This window comes from Triplophysa rosa, linkage group LG6 (assembly GCF_024868665.1).
Source record: "Triplophysa rosa linkage group LG6, Trosa_1v2, whole genome shotgun sequence".
Lineage (NCBI taxonomy): Eukaryota > Metazoa > Chordata > Actinopteri > Cypriniformes > Nemacheilidae > Triplophysa > Triplophysa rosa.
Window position 1 is genome coordinate 16624966 of NC_079895.1, and position 25195 is coordinate 16650160.

At 39.7% G+C, this 25195-nt stretch overlaps 1 protein-coding gene across 1 annotated transcript in view; it reads right to left on the reverse strand.

The window, feature by feature from the left end:
* Nucleotides 1–25195, reverse strand: part of man1a2 (mannosidase, alpha, class 1A, member 2) — a 106868-nt gene that overhangs the window by 30953 nt on the left and 50720 nt on the right. The window contains exon 4 of the mRNA XM_057335510.1: nt 22340–22436. Coding sequence (XP_057191493.1) covers nt 22340–22436 — 97 coding nt within the window. The remainder of the gene's footprint in view (nt 1–22339; nt 22437–25195) is intronic.

Here is a 25195-nt window from a genome sequence, read left to right on the forward strand (position 1 = left end):
AATATGCCCAGGGAACTGGTTCTTCTCCCTGCATCTGAAAGACGCATACTTCCACATCCAGATAGCCCCCCATCACAGACGATTCTTGAGATTCGCCTACGAAGGGGCTGCTTATCAATACACAGTCCTACCGTTCGGGCTGTCCCTAGCTCCTCGCACTTTCACGAAATGCATGGACTTTGCTCTTTCCCCTCTCAGACGGAAGGCAATGCGCGTTCTGAACTACCTCGACGACTGGCTCGTTCTAGCACAGTCAGAGGATGAGCTACGGTCCCACAGGTCCCTTCTCCTCAGCCACTTAGAATGCCTGGGGCTCAGGATCAACTTCGCCAAGAGCGCTCTTTCTCCCAGTCAAAGAAATTCGTTCCTAGGAGCGGTCTTCGACTCTACTCGAATGACAGCCAGGCTGGTGACAGAACGCGCACTGGCCATTCAGAGACTCGCAACTAGTGTTGTCACGATACTGGAATTTCTAACTTCGATTCAATACCTAAAAAAATATCGATATTCGATACCATTTTCGATACCACAGGGAATAAACTGCCATAGCAATAAGGCCCCAACAAGCAATAGCAATATAAGCCTTTTTAATTTTTATTTGAAGTTAAATTGAACAAGACTAGACAATGAGGTATATATTTTTACATTATTTATTAATTGTTAATCTAATGTTAATTTTACGAATACATTTACTATTTAAAATCAAAGTTGTATTTGTCAGTATTAATGGACCAGACCCTGTTGAAAAAACCAGCCTATGCTGGTTTGGTATGTTTTGATGCTGGTTTGCTGGTTTGTGCTGGTTTAAACTGTTCATGTGCTGGTTTAAGATGGTCATATGCTGATTTAAGATGGTTCTTAGCTGGTTTAAGATCAAACCAGCATCGATCAAAACATACCTTACCCAACCTATACTGGATTTTTCAACAGGGGAGCTTACATAAATAGTTGTATTTTTTAACTAACATTTAAAAGAGATTAATAAATACTTGAACAAATGTATTGCTCATTCATTGTTCGTTAATGTTAGTTAATAGCCTACATTTTTATTTGGCTAAATTGGCTTTTATTCACATAGGCCCATACTGTAATCATTGATCAGCGCACATATAGACAGAAACGCAAACTTAAACGCAAGAACTGTTGCAGAGACTCCGCACTGGACATCTTTCTAACATTAACAACTTTTAACCGGAGCGAATGAGACGAGTGGATGAAATCATTGAACAGCGCACATACATAGAGCGCTATGGTAAACACTGGAGTGCAAACGTGTATCACACGCGAGAACTGTTGCGGAGACTTTACTCGCACCAGCATTATTTCAAACATCAAATTAACCGGAGCGAACGAGACAAGTGGATGAAATCATTGATGAGCGCACATAAAGACAGAAACGCGTGCATTAAACATGAGAACTGTTGCGGAGACTCTGTACTAACATAAACAACATATAACCAGGGCGAATAAAACGAGTGGATAAAATTATTGATCAGCGCACATACATGGATCGCTATGGTAAACACGGGAAGCATAACGAGCGTGCACCACGCCAGATGTGTTACTGAGACTGGCCATCTTTTCTAACATAAACACGATTTAACTGCCACAAACGAGTCAAGTATGTGAGAGGAGGCGGGGCTCTGTTGTTATGCGTTCACGTGCAGTGTGTGTTAACTCACTGTCGGAAAAGAGAAAGAGAGCGGGAGAGCACAGCTGATATCCATACGTGGGACATGGGTATTGGAACCGTTTCAGATTCTTCAGTATCGATACTTATAGAAATATCGATATTTTTGACAACACTACTCGCAACCTCTTTCGAGCTTGGGATTTCAAGCCCCTTCAAGGCGTTTCAGAGAATGCTGGGTTTCAGACTCAGTCTCATGGCCTCTGCATCTCCAGTACTGCAGTTAGGCATCCTTCACATACGGCCGCTTCAGTACGCTTACACGTCCGAGTGGATCGAGTCTACCTCGCCGCCCTAGCTCCTTGGAGGAATCCACTCTGGCTAGAGCAGGGGGTGCCCTTGGGCACCACATGCAGAAGGATGGTTGTCACGACAGATGCCTCCACACTTGGTCCAATCGGCTCCTCTATGCTTTCCCCCCGATCCCCCCTCTCATATCACAGCCGATTAGGAGGATCAGAGATCAGGCGCACAAAGTGCTGTTCGTAGCCCCACTCTGGACGAACCAGCTTTGGATCGCGGACCTGTCTCGGCTGCTAGTGGCAGCCCGTGGCTTATTCCCCTGAGACGAGTCCTCCTCTCTCAGGCAGGCAACACGATCTGGCACCCCCAGCCTGAGCTGTGGGCTCTGCACCTCTGGCCTCTCGATGGGAGCCTACGGTCCTCCCGGAGAGTGTCATGAATACTATCTCTCAGGCTAGAGCGCCATCCACGAGACGACTCTATAACCTTAAGTGGTCTGTCTTTACCGCCTGGTGTGCAGCCCGCGGCACAAACCCGGAATCTTGCGATGTATCATTGATACTGTCCTTCCTGCAGGAGCTGTTGGAAAAGGGTCGTTCCCCTTCCACGCTCAAGGTCTATGTGGCAGCCATTTCGGCTTCCCACGCCCCTATAGCAGGCCAAACGGTGGGAAAGAACAACCTCGTTATTCATTTCTTAAAGGAGTCCAGGCGGCTCTGCCCTCCTCGCCCCTCTACTATCCCTGTATGGGATCTTCCCACGGTGTTGAGAGCTCTGAAAAGCTCTCCCTTTGAACCTCTGCAGTCTGTGGACCTAAAAACAGCTCTGCTGCTAGCGCTGGCATCGGTTAAACGCATGGGCGATTTACAGGCGCTCTCGGTGAGCCCTGCCTGTCTTGAATTTGGGCCTGACAACTCAAACCGAGACATGGCTACGTACCGAAGGTGCTCTCTACCCCGGTTACGGCACAGGTAGAGATGCTTTCTGCGCTCCCCTCCTCCGAGCAGGACCCGGAGTTAAACCTGCTTGCACTGAAGGTTTACATTCCGGGGTAGTCTTGAGTTATCGTTCCTCTTGTAGCACGGCGGGATTGTATTGGTTCCCCATAGCGTCCTGCTACACAATACTCATTCCTGTATCTCAGGGAACCGAGGTTACGTAAGTAACTGAATACGTTTTTCGTCTAAGATTTGAAAATCTGGAAGGGAACGTTTGATAAGACAGCTATTTTTGAAAAGAATTCTCTTTATAAAATGGTCGAAACTGACATGGGATCTGGCATTTTTGACACCTGGCATATGGACATGCCAGCTTAGCATTCAACATATGCACATATTTAATAGTGCTAAGAATATAACAGTTCAACACACAATCACTTCGACAATTAATAATGCAAATATACATCGTCTTGTATTACATACATTCATTCATTTTCCAGTTTACTCCTATTTCTTTTTTCCTCATCTCAATTCTCTTTTATTTTGTGTGTGTAAAGCTGCTTTGCAAATAATACCATAAATTAGAATTAAATAAAAAGGGATAGTTCAGCCAAAAAATAACATTTTCATTGTTTACTCTCCCTCGTGTCATTCCAAACCTTTATAATACAAAACAAGATATTCTGAAGAACAGCCCCCATTGACTTTCACTGTACTGACACAAAACCACTGAGACATTTCTCAAAATATCTTCTTTTGTGTTCCACAGAAGAAAGAGTCATGTACAGGTTTTAAAGTGATACTTCACCCAAAAATATCTGTCATCATTTACTCACCTTCGAGTTGTTCCAAATCTGAATAAATGTATTTGTTCTGATGAACACAGAGAAAGATATTTGGAATAATGCTTATAACCAGATTTTGGTTACTACTATAATACATGCTGCATATCATAAGGTCGAGCTAGTATCAACATTTTTTTAATGAATATCTCACAGCTTTCTATTATTTACATCTCACTGACTGAGGTTCACCTATTGTATATTCTTTTGATGACAGTCAGAGAAGTCACAATGCAGGACACTTTCAAACTTCATAGCAAAGACAAATAATTCCCCAATGGTGAACCTGTCTATACAATCAAATTTTACCCTTTACAATTTGTCTCGCGACAGCAAAATCATTGGCATAATAACACGTGAGCACCAGGCGATGGATCCTCAATACCTCATCTGTGTGTTCACCTCAAACCAACAATCATCATTCGCATAGTCCCTAGTCTCGCATAGTCAACTTATTTTATACACTTTCTTTGGCCAAGGCCCGCCCAAGAGGCCATATGACTGACAGGTAAGCAACCAATCAGGTTTCGTTTTGTGCCGTGTCATGTTTAGAGGCGTGGTAATGTCCCCACAACAACAGACCGGCATGAAACAAGTCAATCATAGAAAAAAACAGCATTGAAAATCAAAGACAACGGAGAAAAAGCAGTAAGTCAGTCATTTGTTCACGAACGTTGCAAAAGTGTAGCAAAACCTCTTAGCAAAACACTGAGTAAATCGGTATGAAACGTATATAGACTTTGTTTACAAACCTTCAAAGAATCTAAAACTAACAAACATAGTCATGGACACGACTCCTCAGACAAAGCGGAATTTACAATTGTGCTGGAGGAGTTTGTTGGCAAGCTTTATGACACAAGTTTGGCGATCTGCACGTCTTGCCGAAGTGTACTAATGAAGTACAGTTGCGCTTCCAAAGAAGTTGTACGACTGAAATTGCATATAAATGACATGTGCAGTAAGACCAGGCAGAAACGATGCGCACCATCACAACAGCCAACACAACAGCAGAAGAAGAGCCTATGCCGTGAACTGCGCATACCTTTGAGAATACAATATTTAGCTGATCTTAATTAATGCTCATTGTCACACAGCTTTTCTTCCTCAATCACACGTCTGCGTTTTGTTTCCGGGCGGATCGAAAATAAACACGACATTCGCGTATCCCGGAAATCCGGTATAATTCTATCAATCATATGACGACTTCGACATTCCAGAAGAGTTTCCAGTTAAGTGTGCCATATGCATCAGACGTTTATGGTCCGTGGGTGTGATGTCTGAGGCTGAGACTGAGACTACATAGTCCGACCTGGAAACCAGGTCGCCTCATACTGAATGAATTTTGATTGGCATTTACACAGCCTGACATTCTAGATGCCAAACTTTGCTTGAGTAAATCAAATTGGACTCTGAAAACTAACGTGGGGAATACCAGTGGCAGTCCTCCTTTCTCTCTCCCTGCTTCCTGTAATCCATCTCTCGATTCACTCTCTCTAATTTTGTGGCGTCTGTGCCAGTTTCATTTGGCGATAGACTGAGCTTGCTCTAAAGGGAACGCACACATTGCCAGCTGGTAGATTTCCTTTTCCAAATTTAGTTTTTCTTCAGATTCTTTAGGTTGAGAGTAAACCAGAGTAGAGGTTTTCACGGGTTGATAGAACACAGGCCTGTGATTGTAACTGAATAAACTGACTTACCAAAAAAGGAACAGAAACTGCCAAAAGTGTGACTCATTCGACTTTCACCGCCTGCTCCTGGTCAAGGGCACAGAGTGGGGGAAAGAGAGGCGGTATAGCCAAACACAGTTTACAGCTAAAGGTTTAATAGTGTCCAGTAATTCTGCAAACACTGATCACTCATTAAAATGACCTTCAGAAGTGTATGTGTGAGAGAGAACAGACAGAAATAAAACACAAGGAAATATTCTTTGCTTTTTGGTGCCTAGAGGTTTCATCAACTAGCCAATTAGTTATGCCATTAAAGCACCGGCAATGTGGAATAGTCACAAATCGCATGAAAAATCTCTCTGTGCACATGCAATATCTTTGCATAATAACATGATAATAATATATATATATATATATATAAGTAAAAGCATTTTATATTACAAGGTTACAAAGCACATTCAAAGCAAACCGTGCTGCAAGCACTGCTAATATCTATTTGATACTATTTGAAGCCTCAAAAACTACAAACAATCGGAATATGACTGATAAAACAAGTCTATTATTATAATATAAACCATGCAACACGTGTGAGTTTCGTATTCTAGAGAAACAACAACTTTACCTCAAATTGTGTGGTTTGAGGAAAGGTGTCCCATCAACATAACCACGTAATGGCGATGACTTATTAAATCCTATTATTACACGGCTCGTTGGAATGCTTGATTCTGATTGGCCAGTCGACATTTGCAGGTTCGTTATTCCCAGATAACAACCTCTCAAAACTAATAACACACGGTAACCCGGACGCAACAAATAATCTTGACAGGTATTTTTGACAAATTAAATATAAATATGTCTTTTAATAACATATATGAAATTATATTTACAAATGATTAAACCAAATTGAATGTTCGTGACATTTGAACGTCGTTTCTTACCTTAAAACAGCTTTTCCTCGCGGAAGGTCAGCATTCAGTAAAAATGAGCTAATAAAATAATTCAAATTCACATTTCATGTCCAGTTTTTAGCCGTGTAATAAGCGGGATAATGTACAAGCAGCCGGCTGTTATCGCGAAATAAGCCCCTTCAGTGTGATTACAAGACCGTCCGCTTCGCGTAGGGTCCTGATCACACTGTCGGGGCTTATTTCTGCGATAACAACCGACTGCCTGTACATTATCCCTTACTTATGTTATTACACTCTAAAGATTCTAATCTTGGCTGACAGGATAATGTAGTACTACATTATACAGGGGTGTAACGGTTCAAATTACTCACGGTTCGGTTTGTGTCACGGTTATAGGTTCACGGTTTCGGTTCGGTTTGTGCTATGTTCAGGGAAAAGGGACTACTGACAAATAAAAATAAGAACAAATAATCAAGCTACAAGTAACAGCACCAATAAAACAACAGAGCAAAGCAGAAAATGAAATAAGATACCGTATATATACCTTTTAAGGTAGAAATGGATTAAAGTAATCAAATAAAACATAACATTGCATATGTACAAATTAAATAAAGATGAATCATAATTTAAGTTACAGAAGCTATTGAGTCACAGGCAGAGAGTGGTTTCCTTGACTTTTAACAGACAGCAGGAATAAGCTGCTGTCGCTTTAAGAGGAATGCAACAGATCCAGTACACTGAAACTGTAGACATGCGTTGTTTTTCGTCCGTTTAATTAAGACATAACCTACTATGTTTGTTAAGATACTCGACAAGAGTATGGGATTACTTTTGTGTCAATAAAAATGAATGCAAACTTTAAAAAAACGAACAAAAATATACAATGAGGAAGAAAAAAACACTTTGATAATGAAAACAATAAACTCAATTGCAAGAATGTGACATAATTTTCAAATAAACTGCTATTTTTCTTAACAATTTTCTAAGTTTCTTTTTCACAAATAATAGTTTTGAATTCACTGGTAGATTTTTCATATGCGCTTTTCGAGTTTTCGTTTACCCTTCTCAAGATTTTGTTCGCCTTTCTGGCACAAACCTCACGTGTGGGCGGGACTTATGGACACTTTACTCATTGGTTAGTGAGATTTGGATTGACAGCTCCCTGACCAGGAAGTCGATACTGTGCAGCGGATCAGAGAGCAATCTGCTTGTAGTTTTCTGTATTGTATTGTTTTAGTGTTTGTAATTAAATTACTTTCTTATTTTGTTAGTATATTAGCATGGTTGCCAACTTTCATGCACTTAAAAGTAGGACACGCTTCCAGGCTCTATCAAGCCGTAACAACAAGCCAACGTCGAGCAAATACAGGATAGTATTTCATATTCACATGCAACTTTACATGGGTTTAGAGGCAGTCTATAATTTATAATTACAATGATATCAGGAAAACGAGATGCCTAGTGAGTTTTGAGGAGATATACAATAAAGTGTTATGCTTCAAGTTCATATTTAGAGTTTATAGATTATAATCATGGTGGCATTTTATGTATTGTTTCTATCTTTAAATGTTTGTATATATTTTAAGAAGTCTCTCTTCTGCTTTTATGTAGGTGTGTAAATACATAATGAAATTGTTGTTTGCAAGAGGCAGACTAAATTAATAAAACATTCTAAAGGCCTCTAATTGTGACAAGTCACCCTCAGGTACATTTATGTAACCGAGATAATAAAATCGCTAAAAGTTTCTCTGTACAGTAACTATGCAGCAATGTTTTCATTTAGCACGTTAATTTCTCACAACCCAATAATCTGTAATGTGTCGTTATTGGATGTTATAATGCAAGTTGATTGTTCCTTTTTAAGAAAATAATCTTAATAGTCCATAAAATAATACCTGACAAAAAAAAATAAAGCACACAATGAAAGAGCTAAGTAAAGACAGAATTGCTACTGTACAGGAATAAAACTTTTAGCGATTTTCTTTATTATCTGAATTACATTCATTTACCTGAGGGTGAGGAGGACGATGATGAGGACGCTTGGATCCACAGGACTTACCAACTTCAAATACCAATTACTAATATACTAACTAAATAAGAAAGTAGTTTTAAGTACAAACAATAAAGATAACAGCATGCAGATCGTTCTCTAAAATTCGTTGCACTGTACTGTCTTCAGTATCGACTTCCTTGTCAGGGAGCTATCAATCAAAAACTCACTAGCCAATCAGCGTAAAGCGGCCATAAGCCCCGCCCAAACGCGAGGTTTGTGCCAGAAAGGTGAACGAAAACTTGAGAAGCGTAAACGAAAACTCGAAAAGCGCAAATGAAAAATCTAGCAGCGAATTCAAAACTATTATTTGCAAAAACGAAACTTAGAAAATTGTTAAGAAAAATAGCAGTTTATTTGAAAATCATGTCACATTCTTGCAATTGAGTTTATTGTTTTTGAATGAGTTTAGTTTAAACAGCAACATGTGCTGTTCAGGTCTCGCCTGCACTCGCCCGAGCACTCACAACACCCGGGTGATGAAAGCATAAATTACTGGTCGTATTACAGCATACATCAATCCTATTGAAATTTGTCTACGTTATTTGATTTGTTGTAGGTATTAAATGTGTATCCATTGACAAACATACATTAGCTGAACTTTGTCAGTCTGTTTTACGCATTATAATTTCTAACGAACCATATTATAAATGCGTCGTCAGATTTAAGATGAGCCGCGGTCCAACGCCGAACCGTTGGTGGAGAACCGTGCAGTTCAACATTTTACCGAGAACCGTTACACCCCTATAATGTACGCTATCATCATTTTTTAATTGCTCCTAAGCTTTAGACCACTTGTCACTAGAGTAAAAAAATTGTGAGGATTCATAGACAAACCCAGACCCCCAGAAAGACCTCCAATTAAAGTCCACGTATCAAATAGCTCCAAATTTACCCTAAGCATCTTCAAACTACAAAGCATGAAGCCTAATTGCTTGTGGCTCAATTCTATACACAGCATCTCTAAAGGAATTCTTTATGATGGCCAATTTGTTCTCCATAAAGTGCACCAAGACCTTGCACATAAAAAATCCTGTGCAATTTCCACAAATGACCCATGAGGCCGAAAGCAAAACACTGAACTCTGAATAAGTCAATGGTCGAGCCAGTGAACATGGCCCCTTTGATAGACTGTTTAGATCTGTCTGATACGAGCAAATCATGTACGGAAATGAGAGGTCTGAATCTGATGCTGGGTCAACCGGTGTGGGTGAAACTAAGTGTGTGCGTGCATTCTTTGGGTTGTCATCTCATACGCCACACGTGTTAGATATTGCATACTTTTCCAGGACGGACAACTTGCCTTTTCCCCAAGACACATCACTTTGCTGATTCTCTCGAAATGAAAATCCAACATTAATTTCAAGCTTGAGTGCCGTTAACGCTCAGGATATTAGATTAACTTTTTAAGGTCACAAACTTATTTCTGCATTTCCCAAGAGAAATGTGAGAAGCAAGTGAAGCAGAACGAGATTCATGCTATATATTCTAGATACAGTAAACGCTCAGAAGTGATCAACCTCCATCATCCCACCTGCCCAGTTGGGTTAACGCCCAAAGCCACAGTCCATAGATGCCAACGCGGTCTGTACTTTTGACTGGAAGCCTTTGGCAACTTAATGCATTTTCTTTTATTTCGTCCAGTCGTACGGCCATTACTTATCCTTTCAGACTCTACTCCGGCGCTACTGGAGTGTGACCGGAGATGTGAGTACTGCAAATGAAACTAGAGGCTCTGTGGATCTTTGAGCGCACAGTCACAAAGGCAGCGAGATTTGGTAAATATTGAGAGACCACTGGAGCGCTTGAGAGTGTGTTCGAGTGCGTACTGTGAATTTGCAGTGGATGAGAAGGTCTCTAGTTTATTAGAAGTGAAAACATCTCTCAACTGTTTCCCCGAACGGCATTTTCCCCCAATCCAGACTTGTGAACAGTTAATGCTATTAGCCTGATTTGTTAAAACATAGCAGAATAAGCCATGTTTTTAAATGCACTTTAAATGAAATTTTCGCTTAAATATGCACCAGTCCTGACCCCAGTTGGCTATGCAAACAAAAAAACTGAAAGTCTATATACACATTCTCTTATAACGTCAGAGTTTATTTTTTGAAACTGAAACATGGCTACTGTTTGCCTGCACTTTGTCAATAGTGTACATACACTAACAAAGGGGTTCCCAAAGTAGGGGTCGGGACCCCTGGAAGGGGTCGCAAGGCCACGAGGGTGGGGTCGCAAGATGAGAAAATCATTTATTATTATTATTAGGAATAACTTATTTAATTAACAAGTGTAACAAAATATACAAATATTAGTTAAGTTAAAAATAAAACCATGCAAATAAAAAGTCATCAGCCTTTGGAATTTCCTCTGCCTCGATCGTGACCCCTGAGGTGATTACGTCACATTAGAATCCGCATTAGGTTAGGTGCAGCAAGTCATACAGCACCACGTTAAACATTCATATCTGCAAGCAGATTATTTTTCAGGCTTTAAGATATTTGTATTTGTCGAAATTAAACGTTGGTTAATATCGACCAAAGACAACACAAGGGGCACAGTTGCGCGCAATGTTTGTATACTTTACCCACCTCCGAGGATAGTGAGGGTTTCGAGTCACTGTTATTTTGGGGGTCGTGGGCTGAAAAGTTTGGGAACCCCTGCACATTTACACAATCATGGTCCACATGCATTCGACTCGCAAGGGCACGCTTGTGTCTGTCTGTTCCTTATGATCTCCCAATAAATATCTGCACAGACATCAACGGCTGCATCCTCCTCTGCTTTTATATCTCTGCTCTGTTTGTAATTTGGTGTTTGGTGTGTGCCACGCTCGCTGTCAATCACTGTAAGTGGCTGATGAATATTTACTGAGGAGCAGCACTTTGATGAATTGCTGTAGTGGTGATGCTGAAAGAAACGAGTGATCTCTCAGACACACACAGAGTCATGCAACACTTTAAAGCACGCTGCTGCAGAGACGCACGGGGAATGCCATTTCTTCGGATGGTGCGACAGTGACGGAGCTGGTACGCTGCGCCTTTCGTTTTCCCTCCCTCAATCTTCTGTTGCTTTTTCCGCTCCCTCTTTAGTCTTTTTGTTTCTGGGTCTCAGTCTCAAAGGCCTACGTGAATTCCTGGCGGGCTGCGCGGAACCAAATCAGCATGATTTCCCACCTGCGCTTGGCATGTTCCCATCTATTAAAAATTTAATCCCCTGGGAAAAGCAGCAGGGACTGAGCTGGAATGAGTCAGTCAGTTGGGAAGGATTGGGTGTTTGTCAAAGCTCTTTAAAATCTGGAAACTTGAAGTTGGTTATGGTGATACACAGTGTGATTTTCTTTTCAATAACACAAGGCAGACTCTAGGTATAAGCAACAGTCAACTGTGCAATAACTGTTGCTGATGTCAGTCAGATTATACGGTACACATCTTGGCTGATACTTTAGTCAAAAGATTGGAAATCAGATGTTTTAAAGGGATAGTTCACCTAAAAATGAAAATTCGGACATGAAATAAGTACCCTCAAATTGCCCCAAACCTGTATAAATTTCTTTGGCACCATTGACTACCATAGTAGGAAACATTTTTAGGATAATCTGACGGGTAGGATGAAATTTCAGGACACCTGCAACATTTTTCTACTGCATAAAAGCTTTATGGTTTATATACGCGCTTCACCTGATGAAAGAAGTCACTGCAACACTGGTTTGTGCGCGTGGCGCGCCTGTGTGTGTGTGCACGCGTGCGTGTTTGTTTGGCACTTGGCGGGTCCGGAACGAATTCCCTCCCGGTCCGTATCTGCAGATAGATCGTCTGCACAATGTCGCATGAAGTCAAACACACCCGATATTATCAGACATCGCGATGATTTTAAAGTCGATTGTCGATAATTTTTTTAAACACATCACCCAGCCCTATTTTCAATCCCCCAAAACGAACAACCAAAACGCAAAAAGAACAGTGTGTAGTTTAAAACGTGCTGTAAACGGCCGCTTAAACACACACGCACGTTCATCATCAATGTTCTTTCACGGATTCTTTACAAAAGAACAATAATAAAAGACAAAGCAGGACCATAACTTTAAACATCTAACACTGTCAGAACTCGTTGCACCAATTCATTGCAAACGCAAAGAATCTGCCATCTGCAATCATGTCACACTTGGCACTCCAAAAATGCCAATTTCCCTCTACGATGAAAGAAATATTTTACAATGCACAAAGATGCAGGAATTAATCCTGCTTAAATTGAGCAGGAAGAAAATAATAAAATCACGGCACAGTGTGCACGCTTCTAAACTCAAAGTAAACTCAAAGTGACCACTAAACAGAACAAGAAATAAGTCGCTTTAGATTGGGTTATGGGCCCTCCCTCTGCACGCCTGCCCTAAATGCTTTAGACTGAACCGTGAATCTGCTAGAAGCCGCAGACAGCGGTGGGCTTCAGGAAAATGTAGCTGTGCAGGCAGATATGACGAATGTGTTGGTCACACACATGATGCAAGACACGTATGCACACTTACAGTCTGATTTATGAGTGTGTGCCTTGCGTGTGACACTTATAGGCTACATTTTGCACATATTAATTTACACACTGTGAGTTCTATTCTAAAAGAATCCATCAGCACGCCTCAGATGCCACAGCTGGCACGGCCTAACTTATTGGATGCGTTTGCTGATCGCAGGGAATTGTATATTGGCTGGGAACTAGGCTCGAATGCAATTTGCCGGTTTTATACAGCTTTACTGAATAATGTGGCCCTCATATGGCATGCGTAAGCAGCACAGCTCTACTCCTCCACACATACTCATAACACATGAGCATCGGTTTTATTTCATTTGCTCAATTGTTAGCCGTTTCTGTCCCACACAGCGCTTACGCATACAATCCAAAACAACCACTATACACAAAAACGGCAAAACAAATCTCCATTTAAAGGACACTTGCGTACTACAGTGTCTGATCTACACAAATCTATACAGTATCTATAATTAAATTTGTATTATAGAAAGCAAATTAAAAATGAATTGCATTATGGATGCTCTTTCAACAAAGGGCTAAAGGCTTAGGCTTAGCTGGACATTTCAGGCAGAATGAACCAAACTGTTTTGCATTAAAGGTTTTGTATCCATAATACACTTTACTGGTCAACTGAATTGTGCTTATTTCAAACAACGAATTAATGGAAACAGGAAAAAAAAGAAGTGATACATAAACATTGACAATAAAACTGATACATACACAATACCAAAATATTAAACTTAAAGTTTGGTTTGTTTCCTTTCTTTATATCTTATACCCATTTAAAACAAGCTTGGCATGATTTACACTGGATACAGACAGAATACTTTCAACACAACCAAGAAAAGCCTCAACTCTGGTGTCAAAATCTTTGTGTTGATGTGCATTCAGGTTTAGGTCCCCAACGGGATATAAAAACATGTCCGCACGCACGCACTCAACAAACTCAATTTTGGTCCCCACAGTGACACGAGTCCCCATGTGTTGGTGTGCGTTCAGGTTTATGTCCCCATCAGGATAAAAACACACACACACACACACACACACACACACGCACACACACACACATACACACACAGAGACACACACACAGAGACAGCACTAAACTGACATGCTGCGAAGCAGTGTATACTTCCCCATGTCCTCAAACAGAAAAATCACACGCGTCATTAAGAAAATATTAACCACCTAGGGAACACAATTTCATGGGCAGCACTGAGATGCATATATAATTGCAGATTTTGGCGAGGCTGGTGGCTGATGGGAATTAAGCAAATGAGGTCATAAATACAGGAAATGAATGGAGAAGTCAAAAGCGCTAGCTGAATGAGGCAACCTTCGCTCATTTGAATCAGTTTTCTTGACACAATTCTCTTAAACAGCTGTTTTCCTGGTCTCTCATTATTCCTTATTCTCCGGCCCCAGGACCAACATCTGCATCCTGAATGTGATCTGTATTTCTTGTGCATGCTCTAACAGTTGCTGTTTTGGGTGTGCCCTGTAATTCACAAAACTTTAAATATATGCAAATGAGCAGTGTCACAATGGGAAGACTACCAATAGGAGTGGAGACATGATGTAATGCATCGTGCACTGCTGCAAATTATATACAAATGCATTCCTTCCCAAAACAATTAGGAAACTGATGCCTTGTCAAAATATAAATCCACATATTTAATTGGCAAAATATCTCAAGCGTGATCAGATTTTCTAAAGCTATGGTTAGTTTTGCAGCCCTGCAACAACAGAGCACCCAGGAATTACAACAGGAACACCTGCCAGAAGCAAAACAGAGCATTTCATCGCTAATGTACACATTTTAAAAGACTTGCAATAACACCATATTTTATTATATATCAATATTTTTATTATTGTCATGAATATACATATTACTATACATTTTTTCTTTCATTTTTGTATTTAGGCAAAGAGCTTAGTTCTTGTTATCTTATATGACTCATTCAGACCCTGTGCTTCTATGGAAACAGACATGAGGGACAAAAATGACCTATTTATTGACAGCGGCCGAGCGACTGACATGCAGAGGATCCTCATCTGATTGGCTGAAGACTGGTTTGTATTGATTAACAAGAGCGCTGATTAAAGACTATGCGGTCTGGGTGCACTGCCTACTACAAGTCAGCAGACCCATCCTGAACTCAGTTAGCCCTGCCGTTGCTATGGAAACAACACTGGACGACGGCACGACGGCCACAATGGTCCATCTCTGGCTGCATGTTGAGAGCTGTGCATGAGCTAAAACCTACATTCGACTATCTCTCTGTTCACACATTAGCACGGGATTAAACAACTTCCAGTTTAACCTGTGAAGGGTTCGCGCTGAGGTTAAGCCCAATCAGTTAATTTAGTCGTGCAGAGGAGCAAAGTAATAAAAACACAAAATCTGACTCCTTAGAAAAACGGGAAAAACTCTGACTAATAAAAACCTTTTATGCTGTAGTCCCGAGGATTTATATATTACAGTCTAAAGTACTAAATTAAAGGAGAATCCTAGAATAGCACGTAGACTCTGCATTTTATTCTAGTATTGCATCATTCTATGCATCGAAGTGGCAGCTGGATTACGTGATTTAACTCTGGGGTCAGGTTCAAGCACACTCCCAGTAAACAGGGTGTTTGTCAATGTTTACAGATCAAAACTGCTTACTAACCAGCAGAGGTGGGTAGAGTAGCCAAAATCTTTACTCAAGTAAAAGTACAAGTAACTAGAGAAAATGTTACTCAAGTAAAAGTAAAAGTCACTATTTTAAAATTTACTTGAGTAAAAGTAAAAAGGTATGCAATGAAAAAACTACTCAAGTAGCTAGTTACTTAGTTACTTTGCCTACTACATAAAATTAATATTAACGCCAATATTTTAATATTACATTTTAATCAATATTTTTAATTATCATAAGCAGATATTGCAATATACTAGAGCAGGGGTCACTAACTAGCGGACTCCGGTCCGGATGCGGACCGCGAGATGCATCCGTCCGGACCTCAAAGCCTTTTGACATAATAAATAAATGAAATAAATAGTCTGTCCCGGTGTTCTGCCAATTTATGCATCCCTATCAAATTTTGCTACCTCCATACAAAACAGGACTAACCCCTCCCCCAACCCAACTCTTACACCTAAATAACCCCTCCCCCAACCCAATCACAACACGAGGGTAGCACAAATTTATGGGTAGCATAAATTGTCAGAACACCGGCTCTCTTCTCTCGTCGAGACGTCGACGTCTGAACGTGGCAACAGTGCGCATTATGTTAACTGTCCGTGGCGCCGTAGGACCCAAACTGCTACTGAGCGGACCTTGATGTGCCTGGTATAAATTTGATTGCATTATAAAATAATGTTAGGCTGCACAGCGCGTAGACAGATGTAACTGTCAGTGACTGAAAAACAATGTCCTTTTCAAAAGTTAGAAAAGTTGACGCTGAAAACCATGTTTTCCGAGATGAATGGGTCGAGAGATTTGCATTTATTCTTCCTGCATCGAGATGCACGAGACCGGTTTGTCTCATTTGCTCGGAGTCTGTCGCGGTTGTCAAAAGTGGAAACCTTAAACGGCATTATGAAATTAGACAGAGACACTTTGAAGAAACTGTCCGAGGTAAGGACACGGAAAATATATGAGCTCAAAGCCCAGTAGTAGCGATCTACATGAGTCCTCCCTCACTCACTTACCGCCCAACAACGAGCGAATGTTCGGCTAAGAATACAGTGGATCTTAGGAAAACATAACAAGCCCTTTACTGATGGTAAAATAGTAAAAGAGTGAATGGAGCCTGCGTGTGAAACACTTTTAGAAGGAAAATAAAGACATGAACTAAAAGAAAATATTAAACTAACCCCCCTTTCAGCTGCAACAGCCACAAGAAGAGCTGAAATGTTATCAGATGATGATCAGTCGCAACTTGATGTTGCTATTTGTTCATCTCAATTCAGCAGAAAACAACACTTTAATTTTCTTTTAAAGTTGATAATGTTGAAATGAATGTATGTTCAATGCAGGTGTAGAGATTATGGCATTTTGCACATTTTCCTTCATTATATTGTTGTCAGACATTGTTATGCCGTTGTATAGATATGAAAAGACATGTTTATTTTTTTGGTCTGCCAAAAACCATCAATTCATGATTTTAGGTATTTAATTGTCCGGACCTCGACTGGCAAGAAGGGTTTGTTTACTGGACCTCAAGCAATTTTAGTTGAAGACTCCTGTACTAGAGAGACTAAAGAATAGACAAACACAGAAGAGACAAGCATTTCTGTAAATTTCATCTAGTCCTGATGTCAATGTAGTTTACACAACTTATTTAGAATAATAGACATGTCAAACTAAAGTGAACCTGCAGAGTTTTGCGTTTAAAATGCATGAACTAAACTCAGAGCATTTCCTAAAATGATCTAGAACATCTGCAGTGCTATCTTAAATGAAATACACACTTTTGAACAAAGCTCATGTTTTCTCGTGCTGTGTCACGTGTGTGTTGTGAAACGCTCTTACTTGTAAACAAACAGTAAACAGTGAACCACACGCCCATCAACAAGTTTTCTTCCTTCTGTTCTTCAAATGTATATTTCTGCAAGCCCACGTCTCTGTGACTGACAGGTAACGCGCATGTTGCTGTGTCTGACGAACAGGTCGCGCGGGTGCGCGCATATGGCGGGAATTTATCATTGCAAACAATATGACACATTTGCAGTTTTGATTGTATAGATATAGATTAATATCCACTTCATCCAACGCTCTTTGTGTTCTGCGTGTTCTTAAGTTTCGCGCTACGAGGAGTGAGTAATCCTGATTCAGATGATTCAGATCGTGCTGCGAACAGAACAAATCATTTGAACTGATTCATTAGACTATTCAAATGGTTTTGCCCATTGTTCAATTAATGCTTTCAAAAGAATCGACTCAAAAGAATCGATCACTCGGGAATGCCCGTAAAAAAATGTACTGGCCATATTTTTAAATAAATCATGAAATACATTCCATTAATTTGATGAAAAATACATTACCGTGCAAAAGGGTCACTAACTCATTTTCTCTATTGATATTTTCAACCACATTTTCGAATAACAGTAAACTTTTAAAAACCATAGAATAACTTAGCCATAACTTAACTTAATTTAACCATGGGAATTATTTTGTTACTAAAGAAAATTAAAAATAAATCAAAACGTTTTATTTTAGCATGTTCAAAATAGCCACAAAATTTCCAAGAAATGTAGGCTATTCTATCTTGGTATATTGTCAACCATCTCTTGAGGTCTCACCCTGAGATGCTTTTTAAACATCTATGCTGGACTGATCACAAGATCCCTTTTGAAATTTAGTTGCATCTAGCGGCTAATTCTGCGTTCACACCAAACGCAAATCAAGAAATTTGCGCAAGTAAATTACATATAAAGTCAATGTAAAGATGCAAATAGACACGCCGGGTGACATAAATGACGTGAATCGGGCAGCGCGATTGTGTGTCAATTAGTGTTGTCAAAAGTACCGGTACTTCGGGTCCAAGTCGGTACCTAAAAATAAAAAAGTTGTCGGTACCTAATTTTCACAAGACCCGGTAGTACCGACGTACCGGGTCAACCGGGTACTGATGCTCTGTCTGACAGGTTGTTAGTCGGAAACTTTTTATAGACGCAATAAGACGTGATGAGCGGATAAGCGCGGCTCCGATCCACAAGAGATGCGCACAGAAATACTTCAGATTCAAGTCATATCACGAAGAAAACGAACAGAGTTTTGTGGTGAAACGAGGAAGCATCCGGATTTAAGTTAACAAGTTCAAGCCGTAAGTTTCAAATTATGTTCGCGTTTGCATTATGAATGTTGTATCATATGTTAAGTTAAAGGTTCCCTGTTTGCGTGTTAATTTGTTAGCGCCAATGCTAGTCAAGTGTACTTATTAACCATTTAATGCTTTTATAACTGTAATGGAGTAAAATTAATGGGAGGACAGGGTGGGGTTTACAGTACCTAGTATTTTATTTAGGCCTATCTGCAATCTATGTGCTAGAAAACTAGCATACTAACTGTATGACTAGCAATGTGTATGTCTTGGATAGATAACTCTATTAGGTTTAAAAAGCCACATTTAAACTAAAGAAAAATATATCTGTTGCATTTATTATTTTAATATACAGTTACCTTAATGCAAGTAATCTTGTGTAAATGCAGTATAAAAACTGATGTTTGTTTTAATATTGCATTTAATGCATGTTTGTTCAGTCAGTTGACTTACTGAAGTTTATTCTATTTGTCTTATACAGCAGCAGACTGAGGAGGTTGTTCATCAGCATGAAAGACCCCAGAGAGCACACAACAGTTTCAGCAACAATTAACTTATACTTCATGTATACAAAATGGCATTGCTTTCTATACATTTATATTAACAATGAGCTTTATTCATAAAATTGTGTTTCAATTAGCATGTACTTGTGTTTTGCTTTGGTACCGAAATTGGTACCGAGAACCGTGGAATTTTACTGGTATTGGTACCGACTACTGAAATGTTGGTACCGTGACAACACTAGTGTCAATCGAGTCTTCCGCTCAAGTTGGAAAATAGAAAAAGTTGAAAAAAGAGCTCATTGACACCTAATGTTTGACATGTCCGGACGCGTGAAGACACTCCCCTTTGTGCGAAAATAACAAACTATTCTTGCGAGTAATAAAGAGAGAGGAACGCAATGCTTCGCATTTTGTGTGACATAAGATGTCATCACGTTTTCGTTTCTTTGCTGAAGATGACATATTTACGAAATGCGCTATGTAGAGCAGTTTGTCCGTTTAGGGGTACTGTAGAAACATAACAACATGGCGAATTCCATGCAAGGGGACCCGCAGTGTATGTAGATAGAATATGTAAGGTACGGTAATAAAATCATAACGCTTCATTATGTAAGGTCTTTATACACCTCTGAAGGTGTATATTATATAGCATTTCTGTCAACAGAAATAACACACTGGACCTTTAACATATTTTACTAATTACTATTTTAATTTGACCTTTTTACTTAAGTCCAAATCTCACAAGAACACTAAGAAAAGTATCATCCCTGTCTCTAAAGCAATCCCTTCTAAATAACCTCCACAAAAACGAAAGCTAATAGATAATCATAAAAAAGATATTTAGATAGAATCACTAACTGATCGTAGCAACCGAATAGTCAGTTATGGCACAACTAGTGAACCCCAACAGTCAACAGACTGTCAGCAACATGAGCTTGTCCATTAATAATGGCTCTATAAATAGTTTAGGCATCATGCTAGCCAACATAAACAAACCGGGCTTCAATTTCATAACGCAAAAGCTTCTCCTATTCTGATGACTCAGGGGAAATAATCAAACAAAGTGACAACAATTAACCTGAAACTGTAATCTCACATCTTAAACTTCATTCAGGTATTCATGTCAATAAGCTTTTGTCAACACCATTCAATTTATACATGGGGGGAAATATGAAAGATCTCATCAGTTTAAAGGTGACGTGTGTAATTTGTTTGGTGTTGGAAATATATTTTTACATCATTGTAATATGCAGACACATACTTGTTTGTCCAACCAATCTCCGATGGGAGGAGGTTTGTGATTCTAGTAATGCAGAAACAGTGCAGTGCCATTAAAGTTCATTTAGAAGATCAATTTGACAAACAGCATTAGCTCGGAAATGTAAAATTCCCCACATTTATGCTCAGCCAGCAACGCAAACAATTCACACAACGCAAACAAAAGTTTATCAAGCAGTCGGAGCTGATAGCCTTGTGGTTAGTGCTCTGACATATGGCATAGGGTTGCACGGTGTACCGATGCTACGGTAGCATCGCGATGCTAAAGCTTCAAAATACCCGCGATGCCTCTCTATTTTTGAAACTGTAGTATCGTAGTACCGTAGTTAATGTTGCATATGCGCATTAATATTTATTTGAACACTTACATCTGCCTTTTTGCGGTGTTTATCTCCGAAATGAATGTGTGTTTTGAATGTCTCGGACAAGTTAATGATTCAAATTGGCAATTTGAACGAGTTGGTTAAATGATTCACTAACTCAGTGGAAAATTGACGCCACCTACTGGCCGCTTTAGTTCTGCATTTAAAGTAAGCCTAATATTTCCCTTTATAAAGACTGCTGTATCAATTAAATTTGTCCAACATATGAATTAGTTCCTAAGTGAAAAATGATCTAGTGTACTTTAGTATTTACTACAGTAAACTACTAAAACTCATAGATACTAGTGTTTTTGAGTCTTATCATAGTAAATACTTAAGTATACTACAGTATTTATAGTATTTACAAATGACTAAATGTAAATGTATTTGCTACAATTGATCCAATTACTACCGTTAATACAACAACATATTCTAGTGCAAAGTATAATACAGTTAGTTTACTATAGTAAATACAAAATGTTTAATCTAAATCTGTGTTTTTTGTATAGATTTGAATTATATGGCACAGCACCGTGATACTACTTGGTATCGAGATACTTCAGCTGGTATAGTATCGTAAGACATGTTTATGGTACCGTGACAACCCTAATATGGCGTTGTTGCGCTGCGGGCGACCCAAGTTCGACTCCGCCTCATGGTCCTTTCCCGATCCCACCCCCTCTATCTCCCACTTTGTTTCCTGTCCTCTTACTGTTACTGTACAAATAAAGGCAAAAATGCCCCCCCCAAAAAAAAGTTCAAGCGTCTTTGAAAACCGGTCAAATGTCTTCTACACTCTCCAGAACAGACGGCAGCACAGTGTTCTGCCAACAGCTGGGTGGGATGGAGGACGAGTTTTAAGAGGGTATCTCAAAGAAAAGCCTCTGAAGAACACGGCAAAGCATATCTGAGGAGTCATGCAGCAGCATCTCCATTCCCCACCAGTTTCTCTCTCTCAAACACACATACACACACAGATCAATGCAGGCGTGGCTGAGGAGACGCTTCATTCCACATGGAGTTTGAGGTAGAGACAGAAAGAGGCTTATTAAATATGAAAGTGAAATGTGAAAGACACTTCAGCACACCGCACTGCAGCATGCAGTCTTTCTTATTCTCCCTTATTCTTCCACCCTCTCTCTCCTCATCCCTTTGTTCTTCTGGGTTCTTAAAGGGAGAATGAATTAAACCTGTGCCTCATCCAACATCTTGGCCAGCTTGTGAGAAACAACATTTATGGTCGAAAATGTACACCTGAACAATAAGAACAGCAAAGCTGCAATCTGAACCTTGTCACACACACACAACAATTGGGTTGAGCCACACCATTACACACCACACACAAACATCACTGAAATTATTACAGGTGCCAAATTGTGCATGAGCACATCTCAACGTTCAAGAGCAAACAGAAGTGGATGAATATTGTCATGCGAGTCTGTCCTCACCGTCCTTGGCAGAATAATCCAGCGAGAGCATGTATTTACATGTAAATGAGACACCAACATGCATATTTGCTCTTTACTTACCGAAGATATTGGTGGAATGTCCTTTCTTGGCAATGGGTTTGACTTCATTGTGGCCCCAGCCGTATTGCCTGTAGCTGTCCCATGCGTGTTTCATCATCTAGAGGTAAAGAAAGGAGAGGACGTAAGCCTTGGCCATACGAAATGCTTTGGTTCCAGCTAATTAATATCTGCATTAGATGTAGTAATAATATCTTTGTGATATCATCTTTAAAGAGGCCCGAAAAGAACTACCGATTGATGTAACTACCAACATGAAAGCCCAAATGAAGCTGTTTGCTCCGATAACAACGCATCAGAGCTTTATAATGCACAACATCTTTGATGTCAGATATAAAGCATTCGCAGCCGAGATGCTGCTACCCAGAAGCCCCCGCTGTGGCCGTGACCCTGTCTGCTGCACTGTCATTCTCCTTTCAGGTCACTGGCCAGCAGCACTCTGTCGATGTATCTTCACTCTGTGCATGCGCTTCTCTTTTTTCCCCCACTAGGGAAAGATGAATGGACACAGTGTGTCTGCGTCTGTATGTGTGTCTTTGTTTCAAGATGTGTCTCGAGGCGACCTCTCTCCGAGCTGCCTCTCTTACTCTCTTCCATTAAACCACTGGCAGAGATTCAGCTTTGAGCCACTCCACATTTAGACATGTCTTCAAATATTACCACAGCAGAGTGAGTAAGTACTCACAACAAGTGTACAGAGTTTGCGTGCGCCTACATAGACAGCTGCTTTGTGTAGGAATCATTCACATAGGATGTGAGAAGTTAACGTTACTGTACATACTGAAGAAACTTGCGTCCCCAGATGCAAACATAAATTGAAAATATAAGGTCAAAATGCAGAGAATGCAAGAACACATCTGCATCACGCAACCTGATGTTGTAGGGGTGAAACGATAAATACAGTATATCAAAAGTGATTTTTCAAAATTGAGATTTTTACATAATCTGAAAGCTGACTGGCATTAGCTACGTTTCCATCCACCTATTTTTATGCGCATTTTGGACTATCGCATAAAAAAACCTTGGATGGAAACGCCAAGATGCGCATAAATTTTGAAAATGAGTAGGATAAACGTTTTATCTGATAAGAAAAAATGTGCATAGACTACGATGGAAAAGCATTTACCGAATAAATTACAGCATGCGTTTCAAAAAAGTCATTTGATTTTGCGCCAACAGATCACGTGATAACAAAAATGGCGGAAAGTGACAGGTATGTTTGGGTGGACGAAGAGGACCGAACATTTTTAAATGTCATACATGACAAAGAAGTAACGACCATTCTTGATGGAAAACATCAGTGGAACATGCAAATCTTCCAAGAAGTGCAAGCGGAGATGATTCAAAAAGGATTTGACAAACCGTGGACTACTTTGCGAAATAAATGGAAGAGCCTTAAGCAAAAGTACATGGCTCTGAGACGCGAGTAATTTATCATATACGACAAAAGGCCCACAGTGGCTTCTCCTAAACGCAGGAACTTCCATTTTTCTTTTTGAAATTTGGCGCCAGTTTATCAGGAAGTGACGATTTTGTTCTCTATGACTCATTGGATGGAAACGGTGCTTTATTCGCAAATGCTTTAAATATTCCAGTTTTGCGCATAAATTTAATTTGCATCTTTGGATGGAAACATGGCTATTGATGTATGGTGTGTTAGGTTAGGACAATATTTGGCCAAGATTCAACTATTTAAAACTCTGTAAACTGAGGGTGCAAAACACTCACAAAATCGCCTTTGAAGTTGTTAATCAGAGGCGCTGTAGCAGGCTGTTGCTAAGAAGAAACTTGTTCGTTTTAACTAGGGCTGTCAATAGATAAAAAATTTAATTGCGATTAATCGCACCCTTTTCGTGTGATTAACAGTGATTAATTGCACACATATAGTGAATTTCACATTTTATCTATTTAGAAAGTTCAATTGACATTATATATTTGGCTGCACATTTGTGAGTAATATGTGACAATATAAATATATAATTCACAGACACATACTATAGCTACTTATTTAAATTATATATAAACATTGATTTGTTTTAATATTTTAGATTTTTCTTAAATATACACAAACCAAAATTTATTCAGATACCTTTAACATTTCTCACATTATCACAGCTTATTCGCTATAGTTTAGAAAATCTAATAAAATAGGACAAGAACTCGAGAGTTAATCTTTGTCAATTTCATATTGATAATGCCAAATAACTTTGCTAAAAAGATCCTGTGTTCAATGAACAACACGGATGCAGTAAGCCGAAGTTGCTATCGAAGCTTAATGGATGTTCTGCACAAGCCGTCAAAAACTGACGTAATCAGAGAAGAATTGCCACTCTAGAGAGGAAGCACATTTTCAAATGACTAAAAGTTACAAAGACAATTTTAACTTGCATGAATGAATTGGTTTTACAACAAAACTAGTGAGCTAAAAAAAAAAAGTAAATAGGGTCCATTTTGATTCATGGGACTTGAAGTGTTGCTATAGACTGCCATCCTTCATTATTTTCCTCTGCTCTCAGCCTAGATAGAAAAAACCCAGTAGGGAACTCAGCCAACGAAAAGACGTCAATAATTTCATTTTGTTCTCGACTTCCAATCTTTCCATGACACGCTGTGCACACAAAAGATTAGGATTTACCACAATGCAATCTTTCCTGCAGCTTTCCTAAGGCTGACCGCTGATTAGGCTGATTGTTAAACACATTTACGGTAGAGGAATTAACTACAGGCCCCCAACGCTCAATCCCCTCATCGTAAGTTTTCAGACCACGTCTCCAAGCACATTTACAATCGCAGACTCTTGCCTCATTTTAATGCTTCTGATATCTTGATCAGTCCAACGTTTCCACTAAATGATCTCAA